At 40.5% G+C, this 26,811-nt stretch overlaps 1 protein-coding gene across 5 annotated transcripts in view; it reads left to right on the forward strand.

Moving 5' to 3' along the window:
- Positions 1-26,811, forward strand: part of SLIT3 (slit guidance ligand 3) — a 964,832-nt gene that overhangs the window by 701,177 nt on the left and 236,844 nt on the right. For all 5 annotated transcript variants that reach the window (XM_019487139.2, XM_019487141.2, XM_019487140.2 and 2 more), the window contains 2 exons: positions 11,198-11,341; positions 14,499-14,662. In XM_019487139.2, the coding sequence (XP_019342684.1) occupies positions 11,198-11,341; positions 14,499-14,662 (308 nt within the window). The remainder of the gene's footprint in view (positions 1-11,197; positions 11,342-14,498; positions 14,663-26,811) is intronic.

Below are 26,811 nucleotides of genomic sequence, written 5' to 3' on the forward strand. Positions count from 1 at the left end.
ATCCCTTTCCACTGCTGTGCTGCTGAGAAGGTCATCCTCAGCCTGTAAGTGTGTTGGTGGTTCTTTTTGCCCAGGTGCAGGACTTTGCACTTGTATTTGTTGAACTGCATCCTATTTCATCCTGTCCATTTTTCCAACCCTTCCAGATCCACCTGGATCCATTCCCTACACTCTAGTGTCTTAACTTTGCCCCATAATTTAGTATCATCTGCTAATCAAATCTGGCCAAATCTCTTTGAATTGAATCAGCTACCGAAGCTTCACACAGCCCTAACATAAAGCAATTTTTTTATAATACTGGTTATTTTCATTTTAGGTATCCTGCTGAAAATTCTATTATTTACACAGTTCTAGTTGAGATAAAAATTCTGGTCCTAGAAGAGCACAGCTACACATTGCCCTATGGTGACATAGCACCACAGTACATCGCTGTACGGCACAGTACGGCGATGTTGTGATCACGTAGGCCTATACATGATCGGCAGCTATGTCACTGTAGAGGCACAGTCCCCTGGTATAGCACACTGCTACAGTGACATAGCGGCGAAATCTAACCAGGTGCCATGTGAATGGTGCAATAACCACCCATACTACCATGGTTTACTACTTCTTTTTGGAAGCACTGAAGCATGGCACGGTAGCCATGTCGTCGTACAGTGACATGTAGACATGCCCAAAGTTGTTTAGTATTTCCCAGGATCCATTACTTTCTTGGGAGTTTAGAATGCTTTGAACGTCATGGATTTGGGTCTTTTGAGGTGTTCCACGAGCAGTGGAGCATATAATTTTACAGCAAACCTTCTTACTTGTTAATAAATACTGCTTACTAGGGGTGTGCAAAATGGGCCTTATTTGATTCAGATTCAGCCCAAATAAGGGATAGTGATTCAATTAGTTGGTCAGATCACTGTCCCAATTCAGTTTGGCTGAATCCGAATCTGAAGATTTGATGCTAATTCAGAGAATCAGTAATTCGGACATAGACACAGTTTTAAATGTTTTTTCTACATACCTTGAATTACCAGGCATGGCTTGTGAATGCTGTGATCGTGGGGTGGATGAAGCGTCCCACAGGAGTGCAGTGGGGACCCCATGTGCTCAACAGCAAACCTGGAAGTGGACTCAAAGTACTTCCAGTCCATTTCTGGGTCTGCCACCAAGTACATGGGTGGGGGGGACCCACACCACCTGGCTCAGTGATCGGCTGTGGGGTGCCCCCCAGGCCGGGAGGATGTGGGGGCCCCCCTGCATGCTCCCCGGTGGACCCAGATGTGGACTAGAAGCATTTCTGGTCCACTTCCAGGTCTGCTGCCAAGCACGCTGGGGACCCTGCAGTGCTCCTGTGGGACGCTCCATCCGCCCCACCATCTCAGCATTCACGAGCCTCCTGGTACCTTGTGGTATGGAGAAAAAATATTTAAAGCTGTGTCTGTGTCCAAATCATTGAATCTTTCTGAATCTCTCTGAATCAATTCAGAGGGTTCCGATTCAATTTGAAGAGATTGAAGTGTCTCCTGATTCAATTCGGATTCAGAGATTCGGCCACTGAATCGGGCCGAATCTCCACCAAATTGAATCAGCGATCAAAGCTTTGCATAGCCCTACTGCTTACCACGATACCAATAACAGCATTTTCTATATGGGGCAAATTATTACATTAAGCTTTTAGCAAAACCACATAAGACTCTTTTCTCCTGTTATCTCTTAAAGTGGTAGGAAGAAAGAGGTATTATCACACCAGTAATCTGTCTAGAAGCAGTGTAGATTCATTGTTTAGATCCATATAATAGGTTTATAATTATTTTTAGACTGATTGTTAAGGGTTTTTTTATTTATGTTTGTTTTTCTTTTACCTTTTTAATGTTTATCTTAGTAAACTCAACAACTATTCTTAAAGTGAGGGAGCAGCATCTGTCAGGCACAGAAATACAATTTGAGTCAAACATTAATGAAAGACTCCAAGAGCATCTGTCTTTTTTGTGTTACTTTTATAATCCATCTGCATGCAACCTCCAAAAGAAACTCCTAATTTGTAAGTCAGTGTGTAATTCATTAATTGTTCTGATGCCAGCACTCAAACCTGAACTCATCTGACACTAACTCTCATAATTATAGAATGAGAGAGATTGTTCTGATAACTCACAATACTGAGAACATGTGCTCTTTGCACTGCGGGTATGAATTATTGTATTGCTGTCCAAATCATGTTATGATTCCATTTGCTGTCAATAAGATTAATAGACTTGGTATGAGAACCCTCAAAATACCCAGGTGCTAGAGCAAGAGGTACTCAGAATTTAGCACATCACAAATGCCCCAGCAAAGTGATAAGGTCTGCCATCTTTTGGATGAGAAATAAACCCAGGACCTGCATCCATGAAAGAACATGTTCAGCTGTGCCATAGCCGAATTCCAACTGGAACCATTTAGTCAACTTTGTGATTTTTCCATTTAATTTACCTTGGATAAATTCGGCATTAGCATCTTCTTTCCAGAACATTTGAGAAAACATCATACGTTACCAGAGGAAGATATAGTTTACATCTGAACAGTAGCTGACCTTTTAACATAGCCCAAGTATTAGAAGAGTTTAACACTCCTCACCAATGGCAAACATGCCTCACATTACCCCTGAATTGTAGATTAGTAATGTAATATATCCATTTTATATATGGCCAAGAAGTGGCACACAAGGTTGTATTTTGCTCAAGGATACAGCCAATCAGTGACAGATAGGGAAAAGGCCTAAGTGTCTTGATTCCTAAATATTAGAAGGAATGCTTGAATATTAGCTTTTCAGGTGTTCTTCCCTACTAAGTTGAATTCATTCAAAGCATGGCTCTACCAGTTCATTTTTTTAACTTCATGAAAAAATAAAAACATTGAAAAAGAACAAACTGGATTAAATGCATTTTAATTGTGGGTGTTCTATTTCTTTGGGTATCACTAGGGAATGTTTCTGGTGTCAAAGCTCTTTCTAATGTCTCCTACATGGAGCCTTTAAATGTAGGTGAAGACTTTTGGCTATGGATATTTAGTACAAGTTGCATACAACCAAGTTCAATTCTTCTGTTACCTGTGCAAATAATGTCAGTTCCTCACCTCATTACAAATCTCATACATTTTAAGCCTGCCCTTTGCTAGCCTATTCTCATTTTCTCCAGTGAAGGCTCTTGTGTGGAGCACATCAATCAATTCAGAGAATAGCATGTGTAATTATTGCCCGTATTGTCATTGTTATCATAATACAAAGCTACCTAAAAGGAATAAGAAATAGCTTCACACTGGCTCTCTACAGCTTTTTGCCCTGCTACTTTCTCTTGGTTTAATAATGAACTTAGAATGATTTCTGATCCCACCAATAGTAGCAAAAATCAGGCCTGCAGTCTCTCAAGTGCATTAAGGTTGCTAGCATGCTATTTCAAACTTTGAGTTAAGTAGTTATTTGCTGAGAGTTTGTGTACTTGTCATCATGGCACAGAAAATAAAAATGTTGCAAAAGGTGAAAACCACATTAACATGCCCCTTCTCTTTTAAAAACCAATTATTTTCAACCATTTTGTTTTCCGAGTTCAAATTATTATTATTTAAATGCTAATCACTTGAAGCTGTGTTCATGTATATAATTCAATTAGGAGACCATCTTAATTATACAGATGGAGCTTATGAGCATCTGATACAATTACTGTGCCAGCTTGGTACACATTCTTTCAAAGGGCCTAGCTAAAACATTATTGTTTCAGCGTGCATGGGCGGATCCTCCCTTTCAGAAAATGGGATCATAGTATTGTAATATGCTTGTGTTCTGTTTGTGGATTTTAATAGTGTATAAACCACAGGTCTTAAGCTAGTTGTCCATATCTTAGATAGATGTGATGAGCTTAAACTTGCAAGCTATTTCTTGAATACTTTTTAACCTGTATGAAAACAGAGTTAATCCATCATTCCTCTGCATTGCATGTGTTTTTATTTCTGCTTGAATTTTTAACCTCTCTTAGAACAATACACCACATCTGGAAGCAGTGTATCAATCACAACTGATTATGCTGATAACACAATGAGGAAAATTATTAGAAATTATTATCGCCTTAACTTGGTGCTAGAGAAATAGTTAGTTTCGCCTAGAATGCAGCTGCAAAATACACTGCAAACACATCCCTCTTTCTACACTTATCTAAGGAGAATAAAACTCAGCTGTTGAGTTTCTTAAGTGTTCAGTATCCAACCAAGAACAATTTATTTTTGCTTCTGATATTATATCTGGTTTTCTCATTTGCAATACTGGAGGAATTTTAATCAATTTTCATTATATAAACTTGATACATATGTGATGAATCCTGGTTAATCTGTCTAATTCAGATGCTCAACCCCTGGCCTGTGAGGCCATGTCATCAGACCTGTGGCTCTCCCCACGTGTCTGAAAATTTGGCAACAGGGGAGAAGTGGCAGCATTAAAAGCAGTTTAACTGCTCCCTAATTTCCAGACCTGTGGGGAGCACCTCAGGACAGATGTTGTGGCCCTGCATGCTAGACCATGTTCGTGTATGTGAAGTGTCTCTGTGGTCAGATCTAGCCCATGGAGTCAGACTAGTATACATGACCTGATCTAGTGTGCCAGGTAGGCCCCACGAACTGACCCCGCACACTAACCCCATGCCAGATCACACCCACAGACTGACCCTGTGCTACTCACAGGATTGGCAGTTTGAGCACCAGTGATCCAATTAATACACTGATGTAATTATTGAGGTAAGGAATTTATTGGGGTTCAAAGAAGAATTGGATTAAGGAGCATCCAAAATTGTATCATAGGGATTAAAAATATTAGGAAGGAGTTTCAGAAGGGTTCATTGTTTGTTGTCTTTGCATGCTGATTCTTAACATTATCAAAGGTAGGATAATATACTCCTTTGATGCTTATTTTGTAGTCTGATCAATTATAGGAATATTAGTGTTTCTAGTCAATAACTTCGAATTCAATTTACATCTGTTTTGTAGAGCTTCAGATGCTGCAGGTGTATTTCAGAGTTTTGTTCAGAACTGCATCTGGTGGCCATTGAAAAAAGTTGCATTTTAACTGAGCTCCCCCTTCTAAATGGTAACGTGTGTTTTGACTCCAGTTTATCTATGCGAGTCCCTCTTTTCATTACTTTCAGTGATTTTTAAAGTAGGAAGTATGTCTTTATATTTATGAATGTGTGTGTGTGTGTGTGTATAAATAAATAAATAAATAAAATCAGTCTCTCTAGGTTATTTATGTATTGCCTTCCTCAGGACTATTTTGTGCTGTTTATGATTGCATGACTAACGTAGCAAAAATTTATACCAGGAAAATTTCCTCTCCATTTGCATATTCTGTTTCTATTTCTTAAAATAGAGGATATTCATAATTTGTTCAAAATGGGTACTGGGATTTTTCTCTAACAGGTTTCCTCCATCCTTTATTTTTTGTTTGTTTTTTATTTAAGTGGTGTCACATTGTTTTGTAAAGGGATACAGAGCTGATCTCTTCCCTACACAAAAAAACTTGTTAAGATGTCTCTGAGGCAGTTCTGAAAAAAACTTGTTTAGAGGCATTTCTACATATACACCATGTATCTATATAATCTGCACTTCTTTTCAAATTTCTATTCTATGAGAAAATAGAATACTTTAATTAGTGAGATTGCCTGCTTCTTTTCTCTGTTTCCTGTCTGAGACAAGTAGTTCTTAAGTAAAAGAGATGCCACATAGAAGGAAATCAGTATCTTGAAATCCCTGTCTTTGGCAACTTGGTGAGCCCTTCAGATGCTTGAACTAAGGCATACTGATATTTCCGTGTGCCTCACCTTTCACATTACAAGAACCTGTTTTTAGTGCTTATGGTTCAGCTAAATTTTAATTGTTAGGTGAAGTTTCCCATGTCAGGTGTCTATCTCTGGTTGAATTTTTTGTATAATTTTTAGGACAAATAATATGTGATCGTGTAATTAAAGACAGTGTCATCATAATGCATATGTACAACGGGTGTATGTATAAGCATTTTCTGCACAGGACTGAATACAAAGCTTCTGTATGCAATGTGGTCAGTTTTACAAGAGGCAAGGGATGTTTAGTACTAGGTCCTCTCCACAGGATAAACTGGATCTGTACAGGACAACTTTTTCCATTAAAATTAGGTTTCTCTACCTGTGAAGCTGTATTTAATAGCAGATGCTTTGATGAGGTCTTGTATAACTAAGATTTTTAAAATCATTTTTGCTGAACAGCATATGCCATATTAATAATTTCCTAATTCTAGCATTAAGAACTGCGAGGGCCTAATTACAGCTAAACGACAACTAGCAAAAGACACAAAGAACATTTTACATTGCCTTTTCCTTACTTTATAACTGGCCTACAGACTTGTCGAAGTCAATCATTCAGTGAGCTTCTCAGTAAATTAGCACCATTCTGCTCTATCTCTTTTTGTGTGATTCTTTGGTGGACCAGTTGAGTGGGCTCTGAAGCATGTGCCTGAGGTTAGAGAACTTCCTTTAAGATAGTTTCTTTCCAGTGTTAATACTCCCATTTCTCATGCTATTTGTTGCCGTAGTGCGTGCGCTGGGTTCAGGGCTTATTTTAAATCTGTACAAGTTAATGGAAGAAAATCATTTCATTCATTAATACAGAGCTCCTAGTGCAGAAAATTAGTAAAGCATGGCATGCATGAGAATGGAGAAGTATCTTGATTTATATAAAAAAGATCATTTTAGCTAACAGAGTCAAAAGCTGACATCAGAGTGCTTTTTTAAGATGATCAGATAAACGACAATCATTGTCACATTGCACAAATGAAGAGAACATTTGCACAACTATGGGATTCCCATGTCAGCATCAACTTCATAGTGATTTAAAGCAGAAGTAGCAGAAATCAGTGGCAACAAGTATGGAAGTTTTATAGAGGGCGATTAGAGAGATTCCAAGACAGCCAGAGGAGTATCAGAAAGCACAGTACAGGAGGCTCCAAATTCGGATCTGAAGGCAAATTAGTTCCCCATTACAAAGGAAAGGAACTTGCCTGTATTGCTGTAATCCCAATTGGCCTCTGTATTGTGGTAGAATTCCATACAAGCATAACAGAGTGAATGTTACATTAAAGAAGGAAAATGGTAAGTGGAGAAGTTAGACAAGGATAGAAAAGATAAGAGTTCAAAAGAGTAAATGCATACTTGGAAGAGCAGTTTGAAACTTAAATTCAACCTATATTACACAACCTACCATAAAGTATTGACCTGTGGTTTATAAAGAGACCATCACAAAAGAGAAAGATGTACTGTGTGAGAGCTCAGAAATAATGGAGATTGCTTTGTCTTGGATGTATGAAAGACCATAAGAAAAAGGTCTTATAGGTGATATAAGTGCCTGCTGTTGAAACAAAGTCTCAACAGGCATAATACACTGGAGAAATTATTCAGGTACCTTAATGTGAGAACTATCTTCATGTTAGGTAATGTGGCTAGAGTCACGTAACATCTTGGATTTTGTGCCACATAACTGCCAGCCACAGAACTCTCAGCTGCTTAGGGTCAGACTGGTCTTGTTTTCTGAGACAAAGATCTTGATTTCATAAAATACTCTAACTTCTTTGTTCATTCAAGAACTGACTGCATTTATCCTTCAGTAACTTCTGTTAGACTTCTCCCATCCCCCAGGCCAAGTAGTCTGCATCAGGAAGAAAATCCAGGTGAATTTAATATTGATTTTTTTTCTCAGTTAAATGGGAGAGCTGTGTTCTGACATATTGCACCAAAGATCTATACACTATAAATCCTTGAGAAAAGAACCCACCATTTCCAGGTGTTGCAACCAGGTATTTTGTAACAAAACTTCTGTAGCTTCTCAGTTGCTGATATCATGTCAACACCAAAATAAAATTGGAAATATTGAATAATGATGACCGTGTTCCATATGAAAAGCTTCATACAGATGAAAGATAAGATGGCATTAAGCATGCACTACCAGGTACACTTTGCTGAAATAAAAGAGCAGCAAGGCCTGCTTCTAAATAGCCAGTTTTTCTCATCTGTCTGACAGAGCTCAGCTGTGTTAGTTGTGAGACTCTAGTTGGATTCAGACTCCCCTATTGCCCTTTCTCTCAGTCTATTTAACAAATAAGAAAGTCATTGATTAGTGCATTGTGTTTTAGCAGGCTCTGATCATTTAGAAGTTTTGCAGATAACTTTGATAGATCCTTTAAGTTAAACAGAAAGATCAATTTCACATAGGTTGGATGCCAAATACTGTGGAGGAGGGTTGGAGTTTTGTTGTAGTTCTCATGATCCACAAAATGTCAGACAGGTGTTCTTTTGTGATAGCTTTTATTGAACCATTGTATAGCTGGGAGAAAAGTTTGGGAAGCTTTTGAGCACAAAGCACTAAGACCCAAAGAAAATTCTACTGAATCATTTCTATATAGATAGACATCTGTTCAAAAGGTAGAAAGCCGTCACATTCTTTGAGAAAATAAGTATGTGGAAAAAAACTTAGACCAAGACACCTGAGGTTTTGAAAGTTCTGTATCAATTTGAAAACTAGCAGAATTTTTTTTAAAGAACATACTGATTGGTACTGACTACCATGTTTTTATATGTAGGCCACAGTCTGGAATCAGGCTCAGGACAAGAGAGATGAATGTCTGGGGACAGATGAGCAGGCAGTCTCACTCCAGTTCTAATAGAAAAGCATCTATTTACAGACAGTGGACAAAGATGACATGGATGAGCTTCTGTTTGGCAGTCACAGAAGGGAGGCCAGGAACTGAATGGAAATAAAGACTTATTATGCTAGTACTGATGGAGATTGTCCTTATGTGTTAGAGTTGATGGATGGTGAAGAAAGCTTAGCTGGATGATGTGCGGATGCTTACAGAGCTGTTGTCCACACTGCATTGATTTTATGGATAAAAGGACTAAAATTCTGATTATTTTGCAGCCTGTGTAGGGTATAAATGGGAGAGGGAAATCAGATGCTTTTCCCACAATATTTCCCTTGCACACCTGCACAGGAACCTGACATAATTAAAGAGAGGCTCTGTCATTCTAACATGGGATCCGTGATGAATCCTAGCCGTCTTTATTCCCACTGCTGTTTGGTCCTCTCCACCCCTGCCCCACAAATGCAGCTAGTAATGTAAAGCCAGATATTTTACTAAGAAAATGCTTGTTGTAGACCAAAACTAGTAACAGTGAAACTTAATAAGCATAATGTCAATCTTATATTTGTTTGGTAATGAATATATTCTCAGTATTCATATTACACACAACCAGACAGAGAAGAGTGGCACCCTAGAAACTAGCCAATTAGTCTTCAAGTTGCCATACTGCCCTGTCTTCTGCCTGACTTGAGACTAAAATGGGTAACTACCTCTCTTTACTCGTGTTGTTTTGGAGTTTCATGTTTTCCACACTCCAATTGCAATAGCTATGCCAGCAGTATTTTGTAATGCAGACCTAACCGACCACAACAAACACTAAGTGAGCTTGACTCTCCCCACAGGGGGGGTGGCTATGTTTTGCAGCAAGGAGTTTAGTTCCAAGCATGGGTTGCTTCCAAACTGACCTTTGCTATTGACCCTGGAGCTGGAGCCAGAGTCTCAGGCACCATCACTGCTCCCTGCCACAGTGCCACCACCACTGCCACTTCCCATCCAAGTAAAGACCCACACCATAGAAATGCCACCAAAACTCTATAGCTCTTCAGACCAAATAAAGTGACTCTGTGGGCCGGGTCTGGCCTACAAGCCATAAGTTGCCAACCCCTGCATAATATAGACTTTAAGCCTAGATCCTACTATCCTAGCTTCCTATTTCTCAAGAGATACTCCAATCTTCTTTATTGTCTCAGTGAGGTTAACTATTAGAGGTATGCAAAACAGGCCCTATTCAATTCAGCTTTGGATTCAGCCTGAACTGGGGACAGTGATTTGATTCCTTGATTCAGATCACTGTCCCCGATTTGATTTGGCTGAATTTGAAGATTCAGTGCTGATTCAGAGAATCAGCGGTTGGGTCATAGGCACAGCTTTAAATGTTTTTTTTTTACATACCTCGAGGTACCAGCATGGCTTGTGAACGCTGCATTGCTGGGGCAGATGGAGTGTCCCACAGGAGCGTGGGGAGGCGGTCCTCATGTGCTCTGCAGTGTACCTGGAAGTGTACTGAAAGTACTGCCGGTCCACTTATGAGTCCACCGCTGGGTGTGCTGGGGGCCCCCTGCACCCTCCTGGCTCGGTTATAGGCCACAGGGAGACCCTAGTTGCCTCCCCCAACCCCCCGCCAGACCTAGGAGGCACCAGTCGCCGAGCTTCTGGTCTGCTTCTGGTCCATTTCTGGGTCTGCTGCTGAGCGTGCTGGAGAGCCCCCCAACCCCCACTTTCCTGTGTGACACTCCATCTCCCCAGCATCACAACATTCACGAGCCCCCTGGTGCCTTGAGGTATGTAGAAAAAACATTTAAAACTGTGTCTATATCCGAATCGCCAAATCTTTCTGAATCTCTTCAAATTGATTCAGAGGGTTCCAGATCATTTTGGAGGGATTAAAGGGTCTGCTGATTCTATTTGGATTTGAAGATTCAGCCACTGAATCAGGCCAAATCTCCGCCAAATCGAATCAGGGACCAAAGCTTCACTCAGCCCTATTAACTACCCCATTACCACACTGAAGTGTTAGAACTTCAGAAGCTTCACATGGGGTTTTAACAACTACTGATGGACTGGGTTAAAATAAGTGCCTTGTCATCTTTTTTTAGTGAACTTCATGTATAAAAGGTATTGTATGGAGTGAGGATGCTATTTACTTCTCTCTCGCTCCCTCTCACATGCTATCTTTCTCTTCCTCTTGGTGGGGTGTTATATAACATGATGTGGGCAAAAACCTTTCCCTGGGACCTAAATAATTGTAAGGAATTCTGAAGAGATTGCGTGGAGAGTATTTGCACAAAACATCTTGGTAAATATTTTTAGTTATCTAGTGTCATAAATTTCAATATGATCCTGGATTTGATTTTTTTTTCTTTCTTTTTCTTACTTTTAAGGTAGCAGGCAAACCAAAGCCCTTATATTTGAAAAGACTTGTTTTCACTGTTTTCGTATTTTTGAGGTTAACCCCAAAGTTCAGCCTCTCTTTATTTGGTAATTACAAGATTAATGAATTATAAACCTTTCCTCTGCTTTCAGGCTTCTCAATGCCAATAAGATCAACTGCCTGAGGGTAAACACGTTCCAAGGTCTGCATAATCTCAACCTGTTATCTCTTTATGACAACAAACTACAGACCATCAGTAAAGGGCTCTTTGCACCTCTCCGATCGATCGAGACTCTGTGAGTATACAGGCAAATGACAGCTCCCCCTTTTCCCCAAAGATTTTCCTTGTCTTTGTAGACGCTTTTCATCTGGCATTAAGACAATTCTTAAGAAACCCAGGGCCAGTAGCTTCTCATTTGTGTCAGAAATAAAATAAAAGGTACAAAAACCAGTAAAATACCGAATTGATTCCCTACTGCCAAATACTACTGGCTTCTGTCTTCCTTTCTATCATATAAATGTCCTAAGTGTATTAAATTATATAAATGTTTAATTCAGGGACATTTAGTGGTTTTCTATAAGGAGGGCTGTAAATATGTGCATTTAACAATGCACAATATATGCACAGCAGACTACCTGCATTCTAAAATATTGCATAATGGTTTTCTGTAAGCTAATGTAGTCAATATTTATCCCTATGAAAGGCTAACATAAGCTGTACAACTTGTGAGTGTGGAAAATATATTTAAATGGACATTCCAGGTATGGAGTAACTTTGTATCACTGCCAGTCATTAATCCTTCTCCCCATGTAAAAAGATTATTTTTTAATATATATCCATCACTCATTTTATTTGAGTCTTTGACCATTAGCACATAAAGCATTAGGACTATGAAAGGGGTCACAAACCCCTTAGTTTTCCTATATACAAAACGGATATTTTGTAGGATAAGATAGAGCTCTGACAACTTGCACAAAAAAGATAACACTCCTGCACAGTACAGTGATGGTCTCGTTTAGAAAATGTTGCTGCATGTGTGTGTGTACACATATATCTATCACTGAAAATGCATTTTGTGTATGCATCTGCTCACCTAAAAACTTAAAGTACAATGATTATTTCTAGCAATAGGCCTCAAGGAACTGCGAGCATAAACATAATCTTTCCCTAATAAATGGCCATCATTTTTGCTCCAAGCTGTGGAGACATTAATATAAACATTTAAACAATATATATATATGCATGTGTCGGTTTTATACCTCTATAAAGCAAATGCATATACATAAGCAGGAGAGAGAACTTAATATAAAGACGTTTACTCATATGACTCTGCAGCAAATAAGAGAGGTGCATACAATCCAGTGATCTAAATAAATTTGATTTGATTAATCTGATAAATTTTAAGCTACAAAAAATTGCCTCCCAGGTTCTGTGACTCTTTAAATAATTATTAAGTCTTTTAGGACTCCTATAAACGTGTAGCGAGGCTGCTCGGATGTGCTGTAAATCCAGCATATCAGAACAGACTCGATTAATCAAGTCTGCTGGAGTGTGGAAATTAATGCGTTCCAGTAGCCTCCAATATCAGGTGCATCAGCATCTTCATGTTGAAAAATGGTGGTGGGGTGCTTTAAACTAAAGTTTGTATAATGAGTTTTAGTTCAAAGCATCCCACCACTATTTTTCAGTGTGGGGATGCTGATACATGTAATGCTTAGGTGCTTTTAATTAGCATGGTTCACTAATTAAAGCACCCCTCCCCTTCCCCTGGCTGCTTCCTGGAGCATGTCTATAACCGCCCTTAGAAGGGGTTATTCAGCTGTCCTTGTTGCATCCCAATGAGGCAGTCTTCTATCACATTTCAGGACATTTTCATGGTGTTGGTATTCTAGGTGACTGCCACTTTCTGTCTTTTTTAAGCACTGAACAGGTCCCATTTCCTGGTCAGTGTGTGTGCTCTGTTTAGCCTTTGGACTTTCCAAAACCTGTGTAGTTTTACTCCACATCCTCAATACAGCAACAATATTTAGTTTTTTCAGTTATTTCTGTCAGGCGTTTATTTTTCTTCCCCATTCTTCACACTCATTTGCTTTTGCTCCCTCTGGCTGCCACAACCCTGTTATGTTTGTATTATTAAACTGAAGTTCCTAAAAATACCTGGCAATAGAAAACAATATAAGTTTAGTATGGGTGGGATATGAGATGAAAACATAAAACCATACATACATAAAACTTAGGACTCTTCAGGATATCTTCCCATCTGCTTAGAAATAGCTCTTTTCCATACTCTGTTCTCTCATCAGACTCCTAGACATTTCCTTCTGCACCCTGTGAAGAAAATATGAGTTTTGCCATTGATTTCAGTAGTAGCAGGAGCTAGTTCATTCAGAGAAAGCCCTGAAACCTCTCTTACTTTCTGTTTTGCTGAGACGAATACCAAGGACTATAAGACAACAACAGAAACTTTGGGTTTAATTCTGGGAGCCTGAAGGGAAGAGCGGGGGGCTTCTACCTGAAATACCTATAAATGATCCAGAGGACCACTGGCTTCTCTTCTATTCCATCCAGGAAGAGCAGAAACCAACTGCAAATGCTTCCTCAGCCTAATGAAGGGTGTTTGTACCCAAAAGCTTACAAAGAAGAATTTCCCCAATTATTTTAGTTGGTCTTATAAAAGATTTATCCAGAGAACCTTGTCTGCCTATGTCCTTGACCAACATGGCTACAACCTACACCCCTGGAACCAGGGGGCTTTTATCACTTGAGTTTGTATGTCTGGTAAAAAAGGCCACCCCATAACTTGAATTTTGAATTGGACTGGTGAATTTCACAAGGACTTGGTGAAATATAAACTCAAGCCCTCTTTTGCATGATCAATCTGTCCTGAAAAGTAAAAAAATTCAGGTCCAGAAGGGAACAGATGCCAGAAAATTTCTATTAGCATATGCCAATATGAAATTTTACTCTTGGGAAAGAACCTCCTTCATTCATGGCTTTACCCACTTACTCAAGGCACTCCTTTACTTATTCATATTTTGATCTCTAAGAAGCTGAGCTGGTCAATAAAACTTCTTTTTAAACCAGGACACAAAGTATTCTCTAAAGTCAGGTGTTTCTAAAAAGATGCATTTCTATTACAGTGCATCATGTCAGACTCTCAAGAGAAAACACTGGCCTTTGTAGACAGAAGGTCTGTGTCCTTTAAAGCAGGCTTTGCTATATTAATTTTTGTTTCCTCTGAGAAAGGACTTGCAGCAAGCTTAATGAGCTACGAAATACGATAGCTCACAGAATTTCTTCCATTCATGTGTAGCTCCATGTGGCTTCCGCTAGGCCTCGGTTTTTGGAAGCTTATTCAATTACTCTACTCTTCAGGTTTGCGTTTGTGAAAAACAATGATGGAATACAGTGTCACAGGTCACTTCTGATTAAACATCCCATCCTTCTTGCAGACATTTAGCTCAGAATCCATTTGTGTGCGACTGCCATTTGAAGTGGCTGGCTGATTACCTGAAGAATAATCCGATAGAAACCAGCGGCGCTCGATGCAGCAATCCGCGTCGCCTTGCCAACAAACGAATCGGTCAGATCAAGAGCCACAAGTTCCGCTGCTCAGGTAATTCATTTATCTAGGCTGTACTGCACTTTCAATTCAGAAATAAGCAGGTCCAGAGAGCCTGCTAATCAAATCTGCAGGACAGTGTTTGCTATAATGGATATTATGGAGCATCTTTTAAAATTAAATTTGGGAAATTCAGTTAGTGCTCCAGAAAACTGATTACCTTATGGATTAAAAAAAGAGCTTGGTCTGTAGCTTGGCTTCCTCCTGTGTCTCTCTCTTTCTTTAGTCTTTGATATTTAACTTAAAATGCTGAGTTATAAAATGTGTAAGAAAAGCTGTGAAAGATGTAGATGAATCAGTGAATGTATTGGATGTGTATTGGGCAAAAATCCTAGGGTCCTTGTTCAGGCAGAACTTCCATTAACTTCAGTGGGAGCTTTGCTTGAATAAATAGTAAAACTAAAATCCAAATAAACAAATGTACAAACAAGGAGAAGAACTTTAATGATGAGACCCTATAAAACTAGCAGTGGACAGCTGTACCCAGGGGCATGGGGCAGATAGCCAGAGGGACTGAACCGTATAAATATGTTTTTGCCCTCTATAACCAATTTCTGCACACTAAATCCTGAAATCCTTATGTTAGTGCTTATTCATTCAGTTAGCTCTGCTGTTGAAGTCACTTGGATTTCTGTCCTTTGTAAGTAATCAAACAAAACTGCCCTAAAGGTTTGGTCCTGAGATGTTGTTATGTACTGTGTGTAAAATTAATTGATGATCCTGAAAATAACCTGGAAAATGAGCATATCTAGCTTTCCTTTTCCCCCTGCATCTCTTCATAATCTATACTGTTAGTTGATTCCATTCTCCAGATACCAACAAAGGGACATTAATTGCCTTGTGCAGCATATATTAGCAGATTCTGCTTGTTGGTGTGAGATCTGAGCTGACTGTGTATGTTTCAGAATTACTGTACTTCTGGTATGCCATGGTAGCAGACAGGTTTTCAGTGCAAGAAAATCTGTTACTATATATTGGGAAGAAAAACGACTGTCATTGATGGAATACCACACAGTACTTTCTATAAAAATTACTATCATTTTTGCCTTTTTTCCCCTGAAAAACCACCGTGATTAATTGTGCTCCTAGTGGTAAAAGATTGATGGCACTAGACACAGATGCAGCATGAGACTGAATGGCTGCAGCCCAAAACAAGCCATGGTGCTTTGTGCGTCTCAGCAAGCAATATGCTCAGATAAGCTATTCTTTAAGAGCAAAATAGAATCAAGATAACTTCATTTGCAATCAGACTGTCTTGTAAACAGTTGTTAAAGTCTTCAAGCAATTTTTGCTATGGGCTGAAGTCATGCTATTTAGTTCCACTCTGCAAACACAGGATGTTTTGAGTCAGGGATCAGGTTTAGGTTCCTTAATGGTACTATAGTAATAAGTCAGTAATTTTCATCTTTAATTTGAAATAAGAATGGAAAAGTATGGCTCAGTTATTTAGAAAACAATGCATGATCTATACCTAATCTGCCATTGTTATTTTGATCTATCTTTATTAATAGGAAAGAACAATGAACATGGTTTTATACATATAGGAACATGCATCTTCTGCATAGTGATACACCCCAGAGGAAAAAATTGATATAAATTATGAAGGGAAGTAACACCAATTCACAAAGGGTGTTGAAAATAACCTTTTGTATGGGTTCTTCTCTTGATCTCTTTTTCAAATCATGTTTCTTCAGTCCTTCTGTTTCTGCCCTTACTTCCCTACTTTACAATGTCAGACATACCTGGAAAAGGCATAGCAGTCTAGCTTTCTTGGTATGTGGCTTAAGGGGAAAAAGGCATGGATTGTGCAGATTCAAAATAAGGGTTTAAGCTGACTGAAAGCTAGTACAATTGAAAAGCTCAAGAGATTTGTCCCTGTTTGTAAAATCTCCAAATAGCCATAAGCATCATAGATCTGTACTCATTATGCCTTTATTTAAAATAGAGAGAGTTTTTGCAAGTTCATCCCTTCCGCAGATTTGATGAATCATTGCTTGTAAGATGATCCACAGTACCTTCAAGCTGGCAGCACCTGTACCTAACCTGCTCAACTTCCTCCTTCATTAATTTTTATTGTTTCAGACTGACTATGCTGCAGAAAAATATAATTTTCCACTTTCTTCCCTTTGAGGAATATAGTTTTATCCTGGGCTTAACCCAATACATCTTCATGCGGCAAAATCATAAAGTATGAGACCTTGTGTGGATAAAACAAAAAACATTGGCACGCAATGCATCTCCTTTCCTAGGGACAGTCCTGCATCACCTTACGAGTGTGATGAGAATGCTTAGTGGCCTCCCCATATATTTTTTGCTGATTCAGGGATCCTTGCCATCTCTCTCACACATCTTTTACTTAGTGAGGGAAAAGAAAAGTAGTTTCTGTTGTAATTGTACAATTATACTTTTTTGCTCAGAGATAACACAAGTAAGGTCATATGGAGTTACTGGTATTTTCATTCCATTTATTTAAGTCCTTTAGCACACTTTAAAGGTCAGCACATGAGCTTATCCATGGGGGGAAAATGGTAAAAATATTAATAGTTCTTTTTGGCAGCTGGGGTGGAGGAAATCCCTGATGTTGTACTCAGCTGGCTGGATCTGAATCCTGAGATGTGTAGAGAATGCCAAACCCTGAGGTCTGTGGGAGTTACAGGTGTCAATACTGTTCAAGATCACACCCATGATTAATCCTCCTTCAGTGCACTTAGTACTTCTTCAACCAAGCAAGAAATGGTCTTGTCTATTTTAGATAATCCACTAAACCTAATCTTGAAGCAGAACAGATATTTTTTTCTTATCATTTGAATTCTCCAGAACTTTAAAAAGGATGTTTTCAGGAGGCATATGAGTGGAAAAACTGTTGCCATTTGGCATCGGGGCAAGGGGATTAATCGGGGAGGGAGGGATTTAAGCAGGGTGGTGGGGGAGGACTCCAAGCATAAAGGTGACCTGGAAGAAGAAGTAGGTGAAAAGGAGGATAACTGAGTTGTTAATGGGGAAGGGGAGGGAAGGGTTTGGCAGGAAAAGTAAAATGTTGAAATTTTTTCCAGTTTTGGAGTTTGGTGGTATCAGGGTATCATATGGAGAAGTTCAGGCAGATAGAAGAGCACAACAGTAATCTTAGATATTTAAAATGGCATACAGTGCAGGAAAGAATTTATAGCAGCTTTTTTTTTTTTGACCTAGTACTCTGTTCTTCCCCCTGCCACTGCCATCAAACACCACCAGGTAGGACCCTAACTTGAAAACAGTTAGGAATGGTCAGGGAAGAAGATTCTTTGCATGTGGTAACAGGTAGGTAATGCACCTATTTCCTTTTAAGAGGAAGATTATAGAGGTATTGTGCCATGAAATGAAGGGACACGAAGAAACCAAGACTAGTAGATATGCTGCCTGCTAGGGTTTGTAATTTTAAATTTTGCTGGATATTCATTTCTCCCTTCTTGATATGTATAGAAACCATTCCCTCCACACCCTGCCCACATACACACCCTCCACAACTGTGAAGTTTGGAGCTGCAAATCAGGAGCTAGATGAATGGAGCAGCCAGAGAAGTGCACTCTAATGTACTGTTTTCAGGAGAAGCAGTAAGGGAGCATGATGGTGATTTTTCTTTCCTTAGCAGCATCTGCCCACTATCCACTGAGGATCCAGTAGGACTTGCCAATTCTAGGTTACTGGAGGCTACTTCCTTTAGTAGTGAGGGAGGATAGAGGAAAGCTCTTCTGTCTGGTAGTGTTCGATTAAGTTAACTACACTACAATTTTGTTTTCTGAAGCAGCCCTGGTCTTTAGGGGACTGAGAAGGTATCCAGCAGCAGATTGTGATGTCTCTGTAGTAACTCATTGTCACTTCAAGAGCTGGTAAAATCGTTGATTACTGTGTGACACTGATGTATACAATAGCTGTTGCACAGAGCTGTCCCCTGCATTCACAACTCTTGTTCTCTCTCTGGTAGATTTGTGTTTGTCAGGTTTTTTTGTGCATTTGAAACCTGATGAAAGTTCCACCTGTCCTACCCTCCACAAAGTGGTGTTGGTGATAGTCAAAGCATATTTCTCTCTAAACATTTCATATCACAGAAGCTTTACTCTCTTACCCTGTGGAAATACAAATGTGTTTCCCAACAGGAGCCCTAATAACTAAACCTGTCCCCTTCTTGCATTGGGCACATGTTCTAACTCCCTGATTTTAATTAGGTGCTAAGATACAAGATAGTTCTGTAGAAATCAAACAATAGTGAACAAAAGGAGGAGGACAATGGACCATCTGCCAACATAACTCTCCCCCTCCCAGATTCTGCCTCTCGGTAATTCAATCCAAACTGAAGGCAGCAGCTCTGATACAGATGTGGAAAATGGAGTTAGAAGCTACTTCATATTTAGGGATAGTTTAATATCTCCTGTGTGCAAGAGTTATCTCCTTTATGCCTTGTCATCAGAGTAGAAAATGATGCGTCTGAGAGTATTTGGTTTCATTTATCAGGAACAGTGTCAAAGACATTTAATAAAACCTGTTCATGATATTTTCAATCTGTCTTTTTGTGTCTCTGTGTTCATATTCAGGTTCAAGGCAATAGTTTTGGTGGTGAACAGATCCAAATTTCTTGGACATAATTGCCAGGTTAGAGTTTATTTATGATTGGGATAGGTTTTTTCCTGGACACTACCTGTTAACCTCACCCTTTATTCCAGTGGTTCTCAACCTTTTTAGACTACTTGCAACACCCCTCAGAAAATATCCCCTCTTAGTTTTCACTTGCTTTTTTGACTACAGAAAAATAATATAACAATTTTTCTATTATAAAGAACTCAAAAAGACCACAATAGCTCAGATTGTTTTTAACCCTGTGAATTCCTATTTGAAATCTCTGGGTTTATCTTGTGAAGCATATTTACACTCCCAGCAGTATAATGCTGTACACTGGGATACCTTAAAATGATCTCAAGGCAACCCAGGGTGCTGTGGCAACCTGGTTGAGAATCTCTATTTTAAAATATGGTCCCAGTTCAGTCTGTGTAAACTGAGACAAAAATCTCATTGCCTCAGGACTGGACCTTGTGTAGTGAACTCTACAGAGGGGACAGAGCTGTCTTGTGATGAGCACAGAGACTAGGAATTAAGATTCTTTCCCAGTAGCGTTGCCAGGAAACTGATACACCTTAGATAAATGAGTTGTTTTGCTAAGCCTAGGTTTTTCTAGATGTAAGTGGTTCTAATAATTCCATCTGCAGTGGAGCCATATAAATATATTTTTTAAGTTTTTCAGATCTTTAGATGAAAAATGCAAAGTAGTATTATTTTGTTTTTGTTTAAAACTCATGCAAGGTAAGTGACTATAATTAGCACAGGTATACGTGATTTATCCTAGTTCAATGCTCTCAGTTGTTCCCATTAATTTGTAAATCTCCATGACAATTTCTTTGAAAATTCCTCCTATTTTTATTACGCAAGGATTTTCATTCACATCCTGTGTATTCATAGTTCTATCTTCAGTTCTCAGCCTTTCTTCTGATGATAAATGCCAAATCTGCCTAGTTACAGTGTTGCAATAACACCTGCTTGGGGATTTGCTGTTCAGTCTGTCCTTATTCTGCTGGCCTCCAACAGCTCCAAGCTGGAGGTGGAGACTGAAACTTGACAGCTGTTATGTTAGCCCTTACTGTACTTGACAGTGCTGGGGTTTTTCTGGAACTGAACAGAATGCTCTGAGGCCTAGTCACATTTGCAGAAAAACTAGCCTGAGGCCAGGCTCCTAGTACTTCTGTTCACCAGAGCTTTTGCTTGAGCGAAGCAAGGGAGAGAAATGTGAAATAGTGCCATACGATCTGGGCAACTGCAAAGTAGCATCATGGGGATTTCTTGTTTTTTGCTGCTGCTGCTGCTTTTTTTTTTTTAAGATGAATTAAATCTGCTGTCTCCTACCATCTCTTCTGAAAATGACAAATGAAACTGCAGCTGAAAAGCCCTTCAGAGGTGCTAGGATATAATGAAGCCAAGAACGTTGTTTATTGTTACTTGTCACTGAATTTGCTGGAAAGAAATCAGAGGGCAAAGGGAATTATAAGTTGGTCCAAGTGAGCATCCATATTAATGATGTCACTACATAAATTTGTGTTTATAGAACAGGAGAGAGGCAAGCAAACTTAATCTGAGTGCTTCTTCAAACTTAAAACGTTGATGCCTTTGTAGCAGAGTATAATTGTCTATTTTCCAGTTTAGGTGTATACATGAAACTGCACTCTACCATCTCTGATGTCTAACCATGTAGAGAGATAAAAACATTACTGATATTGGCTGTGACCAAAGATAATAGATTTACAGTTCCTTTTACTCTAGAAATATTACCAGGGCACCCCTTGCAGTTACTAGAAACAATGGCCACAAACTGACAGACAGCAGATTTAGATTAGATTAGACATCAGGAAGAACTTCTTTATGGTAAGGGTTACCAGAATCTGGAATGGACTTCCAAGGGAGGTGGTGCTCTCCCCTACCTTGGAGGTCTTTAAAAGGAGACTAGACAAGCACGTGGCTGGGTCATCTGACTCCAGCACTCTTTCCTGTCCAGGGCAGGGGGTCAGACTCGATAATCTACTAAGGTCCCTTCTGACCCTAAACACCTATGAAATCTATGAAAGTTTTCTACCCTGCATTGTAGATATTCATTATAGGCCATCTGACCCAAAGAATATCAAATCCATGTTAGAATAAGTAGCCCTATTTGCCTGAGAGCCACCAGTAAGCAAGTAAAATATAAAGGTATCCAATTAAATATCTTTTTAAGCACAATCTTCATCATTTAGATCATAGTAATTCCTTCAACAGAAAAAAGATACTGCAAGTTTGTAGAGAAACTGCACAAAAAGAAAGGGGATGGACACTCAGTTCTTTGCAACCCAGCCAAAGTTTGGTCTCTTGAGGCTAGGCCCCAGCCACGTTGCCACTGTGTGTTATGTTGCTCCCCAGAGCTATAAGCTTAGTGCCTTTTTATGCATACAGACAGAGGTCTATTTAAATAGTGGCAAAAATTAAAGGGACATTGGCATAAAGCAAGCCACTGGGCTAAAACAAATGCAGTAATAGCTGAGCTTGCATTACATCAATAAATCTGTTGTCAGGTCTGATACCTAAAGACTGTGCTGAATTGTTACAAGTTAACTGGAAAATGGTAAATAGACGAACTGCAACTCTTGTTGAACCAACATTTTTGTCTGACAAAGAGGCATCTGCTTACTACAGGTTGAAATCAACTTGATCAGCAGATCATATAATTTGACCCGGATAAAACATCTAACATTATCTATTAGAATTGGATAAAGGACAGCAATTTGTGCTTTTCAATATTTCCATTGCAAACCAAATTTTGCCCTTCTGTATCAGCCTGCTTTTTAAACACTTTTCACAAACTTCATGGGGTTTTTTGCAAACATTACATTTTGTTCATGCAGAAACATGAAAAATGTGTTTTGGGATCCTACTTTCATTAATTTAAATTATTTAACTAAATATTATGAGACGACAACATTTTCGTTGAGCCAAAGCAGGACTAATAAGCACTTACAAACTGATGGATTGCTTTCCTAGTCCATCTGACCAAAAAGGTTCCTGTTTTCCATTACATTTTTGCCACAGGCTGTCACAAACAGAATTGCCAGAAATTGCCTGTGGAGAGGTGATCCTTGTGATCTGGGACAGAAGTTCCATAAACCGGTTTGACATAAATCAGTTAAGTCTAATACTGCATCCATCCAGGTTTATCTTAAACCAGTTTTGGCCATTTTGAAAGTGGTTAGTGTGCACTGACCTTCTCTTCTTTTACAGGTTTAAACCTGTTTCTGATCACTTAAACTGGTTTATGTGCAACTTCTGTCCCTAGCTTTCATTTATAATGGCATTTTTGGCAGGCTCTTTCTTCTCTTCACAGATAGCTCTTGTTCATTGTGCTTGTTGACTAGTGCAGACAGTTATAAAAGAGAGCAATATTTAATTAACACAGTAGAAGAACAGATCTTTGTTCTGTGTTCCCAAGAAACTTGCCAGAAAGACTGGAATGTGACTGTTCCCTTCCCTAGTAGGACTGAAAGTGTTCACTCAGAATACTTAGTTTGACATTTGCTTAATATTGGTAACACCAAATAATAATTTAATAGAGATTAATTATTTTTTCTCCTTGTTTAACAGAGCAGCTTGAAGTGTGTGTGTGGCAGGGGTGGTGGGATTATTCCAAAAGCCAGAGCCAGAACACATATACAACTATGCAGGAGGTGAAATAAGAGTATGGGACTTTTCAGCCGTCAGAGCTAGAACCTTTGAAATCACTGGCAGGAGCCCTGGTATAGAAGCAGTTTATAAATATGTCAGATATTAGGCCTGTGCGACTAGGGAAGTATTCGATTAGGATTTGGCCAATTTGGAGGACAGCGATTTGATTCGGATCACTATCCCAAACAGATTCAGTTGAATCAGCTTTGGAAGATGCGGCGTTGATTCGGAAAGATTTGGAGATTCGGCCATAGACTATAATGGGGAATCACTGAAATACCTATAACCTTGTCATTTTTTGGCTAATTTGGATAAAAATTGCAGGGATGGTAGCCCCTGTTCTCACCCTCATAACTTCACTACAACCAGTAAGCCTCAGGCTTCTCAAAGATCTTATAGATCTGGGCTTTCCCCAGCCAGGACTGTGAGGTGCCTGGAGGTTATGGTGCCTCCTGCTGCTACCCACCTTTCACCAGGGAGGTTCGCGGTACTGGCATTTCCTGGGACTGCTGCACCACTGGCAGTTCCACCCAGGCCTCCCTACCCTGGCAGGGTGCAGTTTTAGGTCATACCCAGGATGATGTGGAGCCTCTTCCTCCCCATATAGCCCCAGCCCTTATACCTCCAAGTTCTTCCTGGCACAGGATCTCAGCAGGGACATGTTCTTCCCCTGCTGGCTGGTGAGAAACTAAACTGTTGCCTCCAGCTCTGAGAGCAGGGCATTAAATGGCCACCCTCATTAGCACCTGTCCTGCCACATACATAGCCTCTCGTGCAGGCATGAGGGAGGCCTGCCAGGTTTCAGGCAGAGTGGTGCAGGGGTTTCTGTGAAACTACACCTTGAACTGCTGAAGGCAAAACTTGTGTCACTTGTGTGTGTTAAGGGAGTGTAGGTTGTAGCTGTGTTGATCTAAGGACATAGCCCGGACAAGGTTCTTAGGGTCATTCTGATATTTTTTATTAGACCAACTGAATAGTCTAATAATTCTTCATTGTAAGTTTTTGGGTTTAAAAACCCTTTGTCAGGCTGAGGAAGCATCTAGCTGATGTCTGTGTGTTCTTCCTGGATGGAAGGAATAGTGAAAAAGCAAGAGGCTGGCATGCAATGCAGGCAAGAAAGCCAGTTAGTGAAAATGGAAATGGAGGAGTCAGGGGGTGAGAGAGAGAGGCTTGGTTAGGGAGAAGGTGGAGGTAGCAGGTAGAAGTGGAGAGGTGCCTGAGGAGACAGATGTCAGACAGGTGGTAGTGTGTCATAAATCCAAAGTCTGTGTTGAGTCCCTGAGTTTCTGTATCCAGGAGGTTGATGAAGTGAAGTTCATAGGGCCGTCTGTGAGAAGTGGTTTGTAAATTCAAACAAGCACCTAACCTCGCTAACTTCATCACGAGAAGCCAACTTCCTACGGTCCAAAATGTACTGAATGGATCCAGACCATGCCATGACAAGACACACAAAACCTGCCAACGTATCTCCAGTACCCCCGCAAACTGCACCAGATTCTATCAAAGACAAGAATAGCCAACTACCTGTGGGGGCACATTTCTCACAAAAAAAGCCACTCTGTCTCCAGTCTCTCAGTCCTGATCCTCAAAGGGAATTTATAAACCTCTGAATCGGGCTGAATCTTCTCCAAATCGAATCAGCGACTGAAGCTTCGCACACCCCTATCAGATATAGATTCAGTTCTTATGGATACTTTATGCTACTTTGCATGGGTTATGAAAGATAGTTAATGACATTACAATAGCCTAATTTTTTCTTTTGGTCATATCTCTGGCTAGAGTTCAAAGTTTGCGATAGCTTCAAAGTGTCAAATTATCTGATTCAGCCACTCTAATTCACTCTTTGAGAGAATCTAAAAGCCAGTCTGGGGCACCTTTTTAGTTATCCAGAAAAAGAAAACTGAAACATCACCATGTGACTAAAGCAACCAGTCAAACAGCTTTAGTGGTGACCAGCAAATACACTCAGTTACTGTCGTTTCCATGTAGTCCACACATTGAAAATGTAGTTGATTTACAAGCAGTTCTGTAAAAACAAATATTTTTTATCACAGAAAGTACAGTTTCCAGTAGTTCATCCAGCTCTGCTACCTGTCAGGTGTGTAAAAACCTGTATTCTGTTCTGCAAAGATTCATAGATTCATAGATTCATAGATGTTAGGGTCGGAAGGGACCTCAATAGATCATCAAGTCCGACCCCCTGCATAAGCAGGAAAGAGTGCTGGGTCTAAATGACCCCAGCTAGATACTCGTCTAACCTCCTCTTGAAGACCCACAGGGTAGGGGAGAGCACCACCTCCCTTGGGAGCCCGTTCCAGACCTTGGCCACTCGAACTGTGAAGAAGTTCTTCCTAATGTCCAGTCTAAATCTGCTCTCTGCTAGCTTGTGGCCATTGTTTCTTGTAACCCCCGGGGGCGCCTTGGTGAATAAATCCTCACCAATTCCCTTCTGTGCCCCCGTGATGAACTTATAGGCAGCCACAAGGTCGCCTCTCAACCTTCTCTTGCGGAGGCTGAAAAGGTCCAGTTTCTCTAGTCTCTCCTCGTAGGGCTTGGTCTGCAGGCCCTTGACCATACGAGTGGCCCTTCGCTATACCCTCTCCAGGTTATCCGCATCCTTCTTGAAGTGTGGCGCCCAGAATTGCACGCAGTACTCCAACTGCGGTCTGACCAACGCCCTATAGAGGGGAAGTATCACCTCCCTGGACCTATTTGTCATGCATCTGCTGATGCACGATAAAGTGCCATTGGCTTTTCTGATGGCTTCGTCACACTGCCGGCTCATGTTCAACTTGGAGTCCACTAGGACTCCAAGATCCCTTTCCACCTCCGTGCCACCCAGCAGGTCATTCCCTAGGCTGTAGGTGTGCTGGACATTTTTCCTCCCTAGGTGCAGCACTTTGCATTTCTCCTTGTTGAACTGCATCCTGTTGTTTTCTGCCCACTTGTCCAGCCTATCCAGGTCTGCCTGCAGCTGTTCCCTGCCCTCCAGCGTGTCCACTTCTCCCCATAGCTTTGTGTTTGGACAGAGTACATTTCACTCCCACGTCCAAGTTGCTGATGAAGACATTAAAGAGTATCGGTCCAAGGACCGAACCCTGCGGGACCCCACTGCCCACACCCTTCCAGGTCGAGACCGACCCATCTACCACGACTCTTTGGGTGCGACCCTCTAGCCAATTCGCCACCCACCGGACTGTGCAGTCATCCACATCACAGCCTCTTAATTTGTTCACCAGTATGGGGTGGGATACCGTATCGAAGGCCTTCCTGAAGTCTAGGTATACAACATCCACCCCTCCTCCTGTGTCCAGGCGTTTCGTAACCTGGTCATAGAAAGAGACTAGGTTGGTCAGGCACGATCTGCCCACCACAAACCCATGCTGGTTTCCCCTCAGCATAATTTGTCCTGCCGGGCTCTCACAAATGTGAGCCTTGATAATTTTTTCAAAGACTTTACCAAGGATGGAGGTGAGACTGACCGGCCTATAGTTGCCCGGGTCCTCCTTCCTCCCCTTTTTGAAAATGGGGACCACGTTAGCCCTTTTCCAGTCCTCCGGGACTTGGCCCGTGCGCCACGAGCATTCGAATATTCCCGCCAGTGGCTCTGCAATGATGTCGGCCAGTGCCTTCAGCACCCTGGGATGGAGCCCATCTGGGCCTGCCGACTTAAAGGTATCCAGTTCTTCCAAATGACTCTGCACCACCTCAGGATCTACGCATGGAAGTCTGGCGCCTTGCTGCTGCCTCTCTACAACCCCAGTGAGAGACTTGTCGTGCCCCTCGCTTAGGAACACTGAGGCAAAGAACTCGTTGAGGAGTTCAGCCTTGTCCCCTCAATCTGTCACCAATTGCTTCTGCCCATTTAGCAGGGG

The sequence above is a fragment of the Alligator mississippiensis genome, chromosome 9, assembly GCF_030867095.1.
Source record: "Alligator mississippiensis isolate rAllMis1 chromosome 9, rAllMis1, whole genome shotgun sequence".
Lineage (NCBI taxonomy): Eukaryota > Metazoa > Chordata > Crocodylia > Alligatoridae > Alligator > Alligator mississippiensis.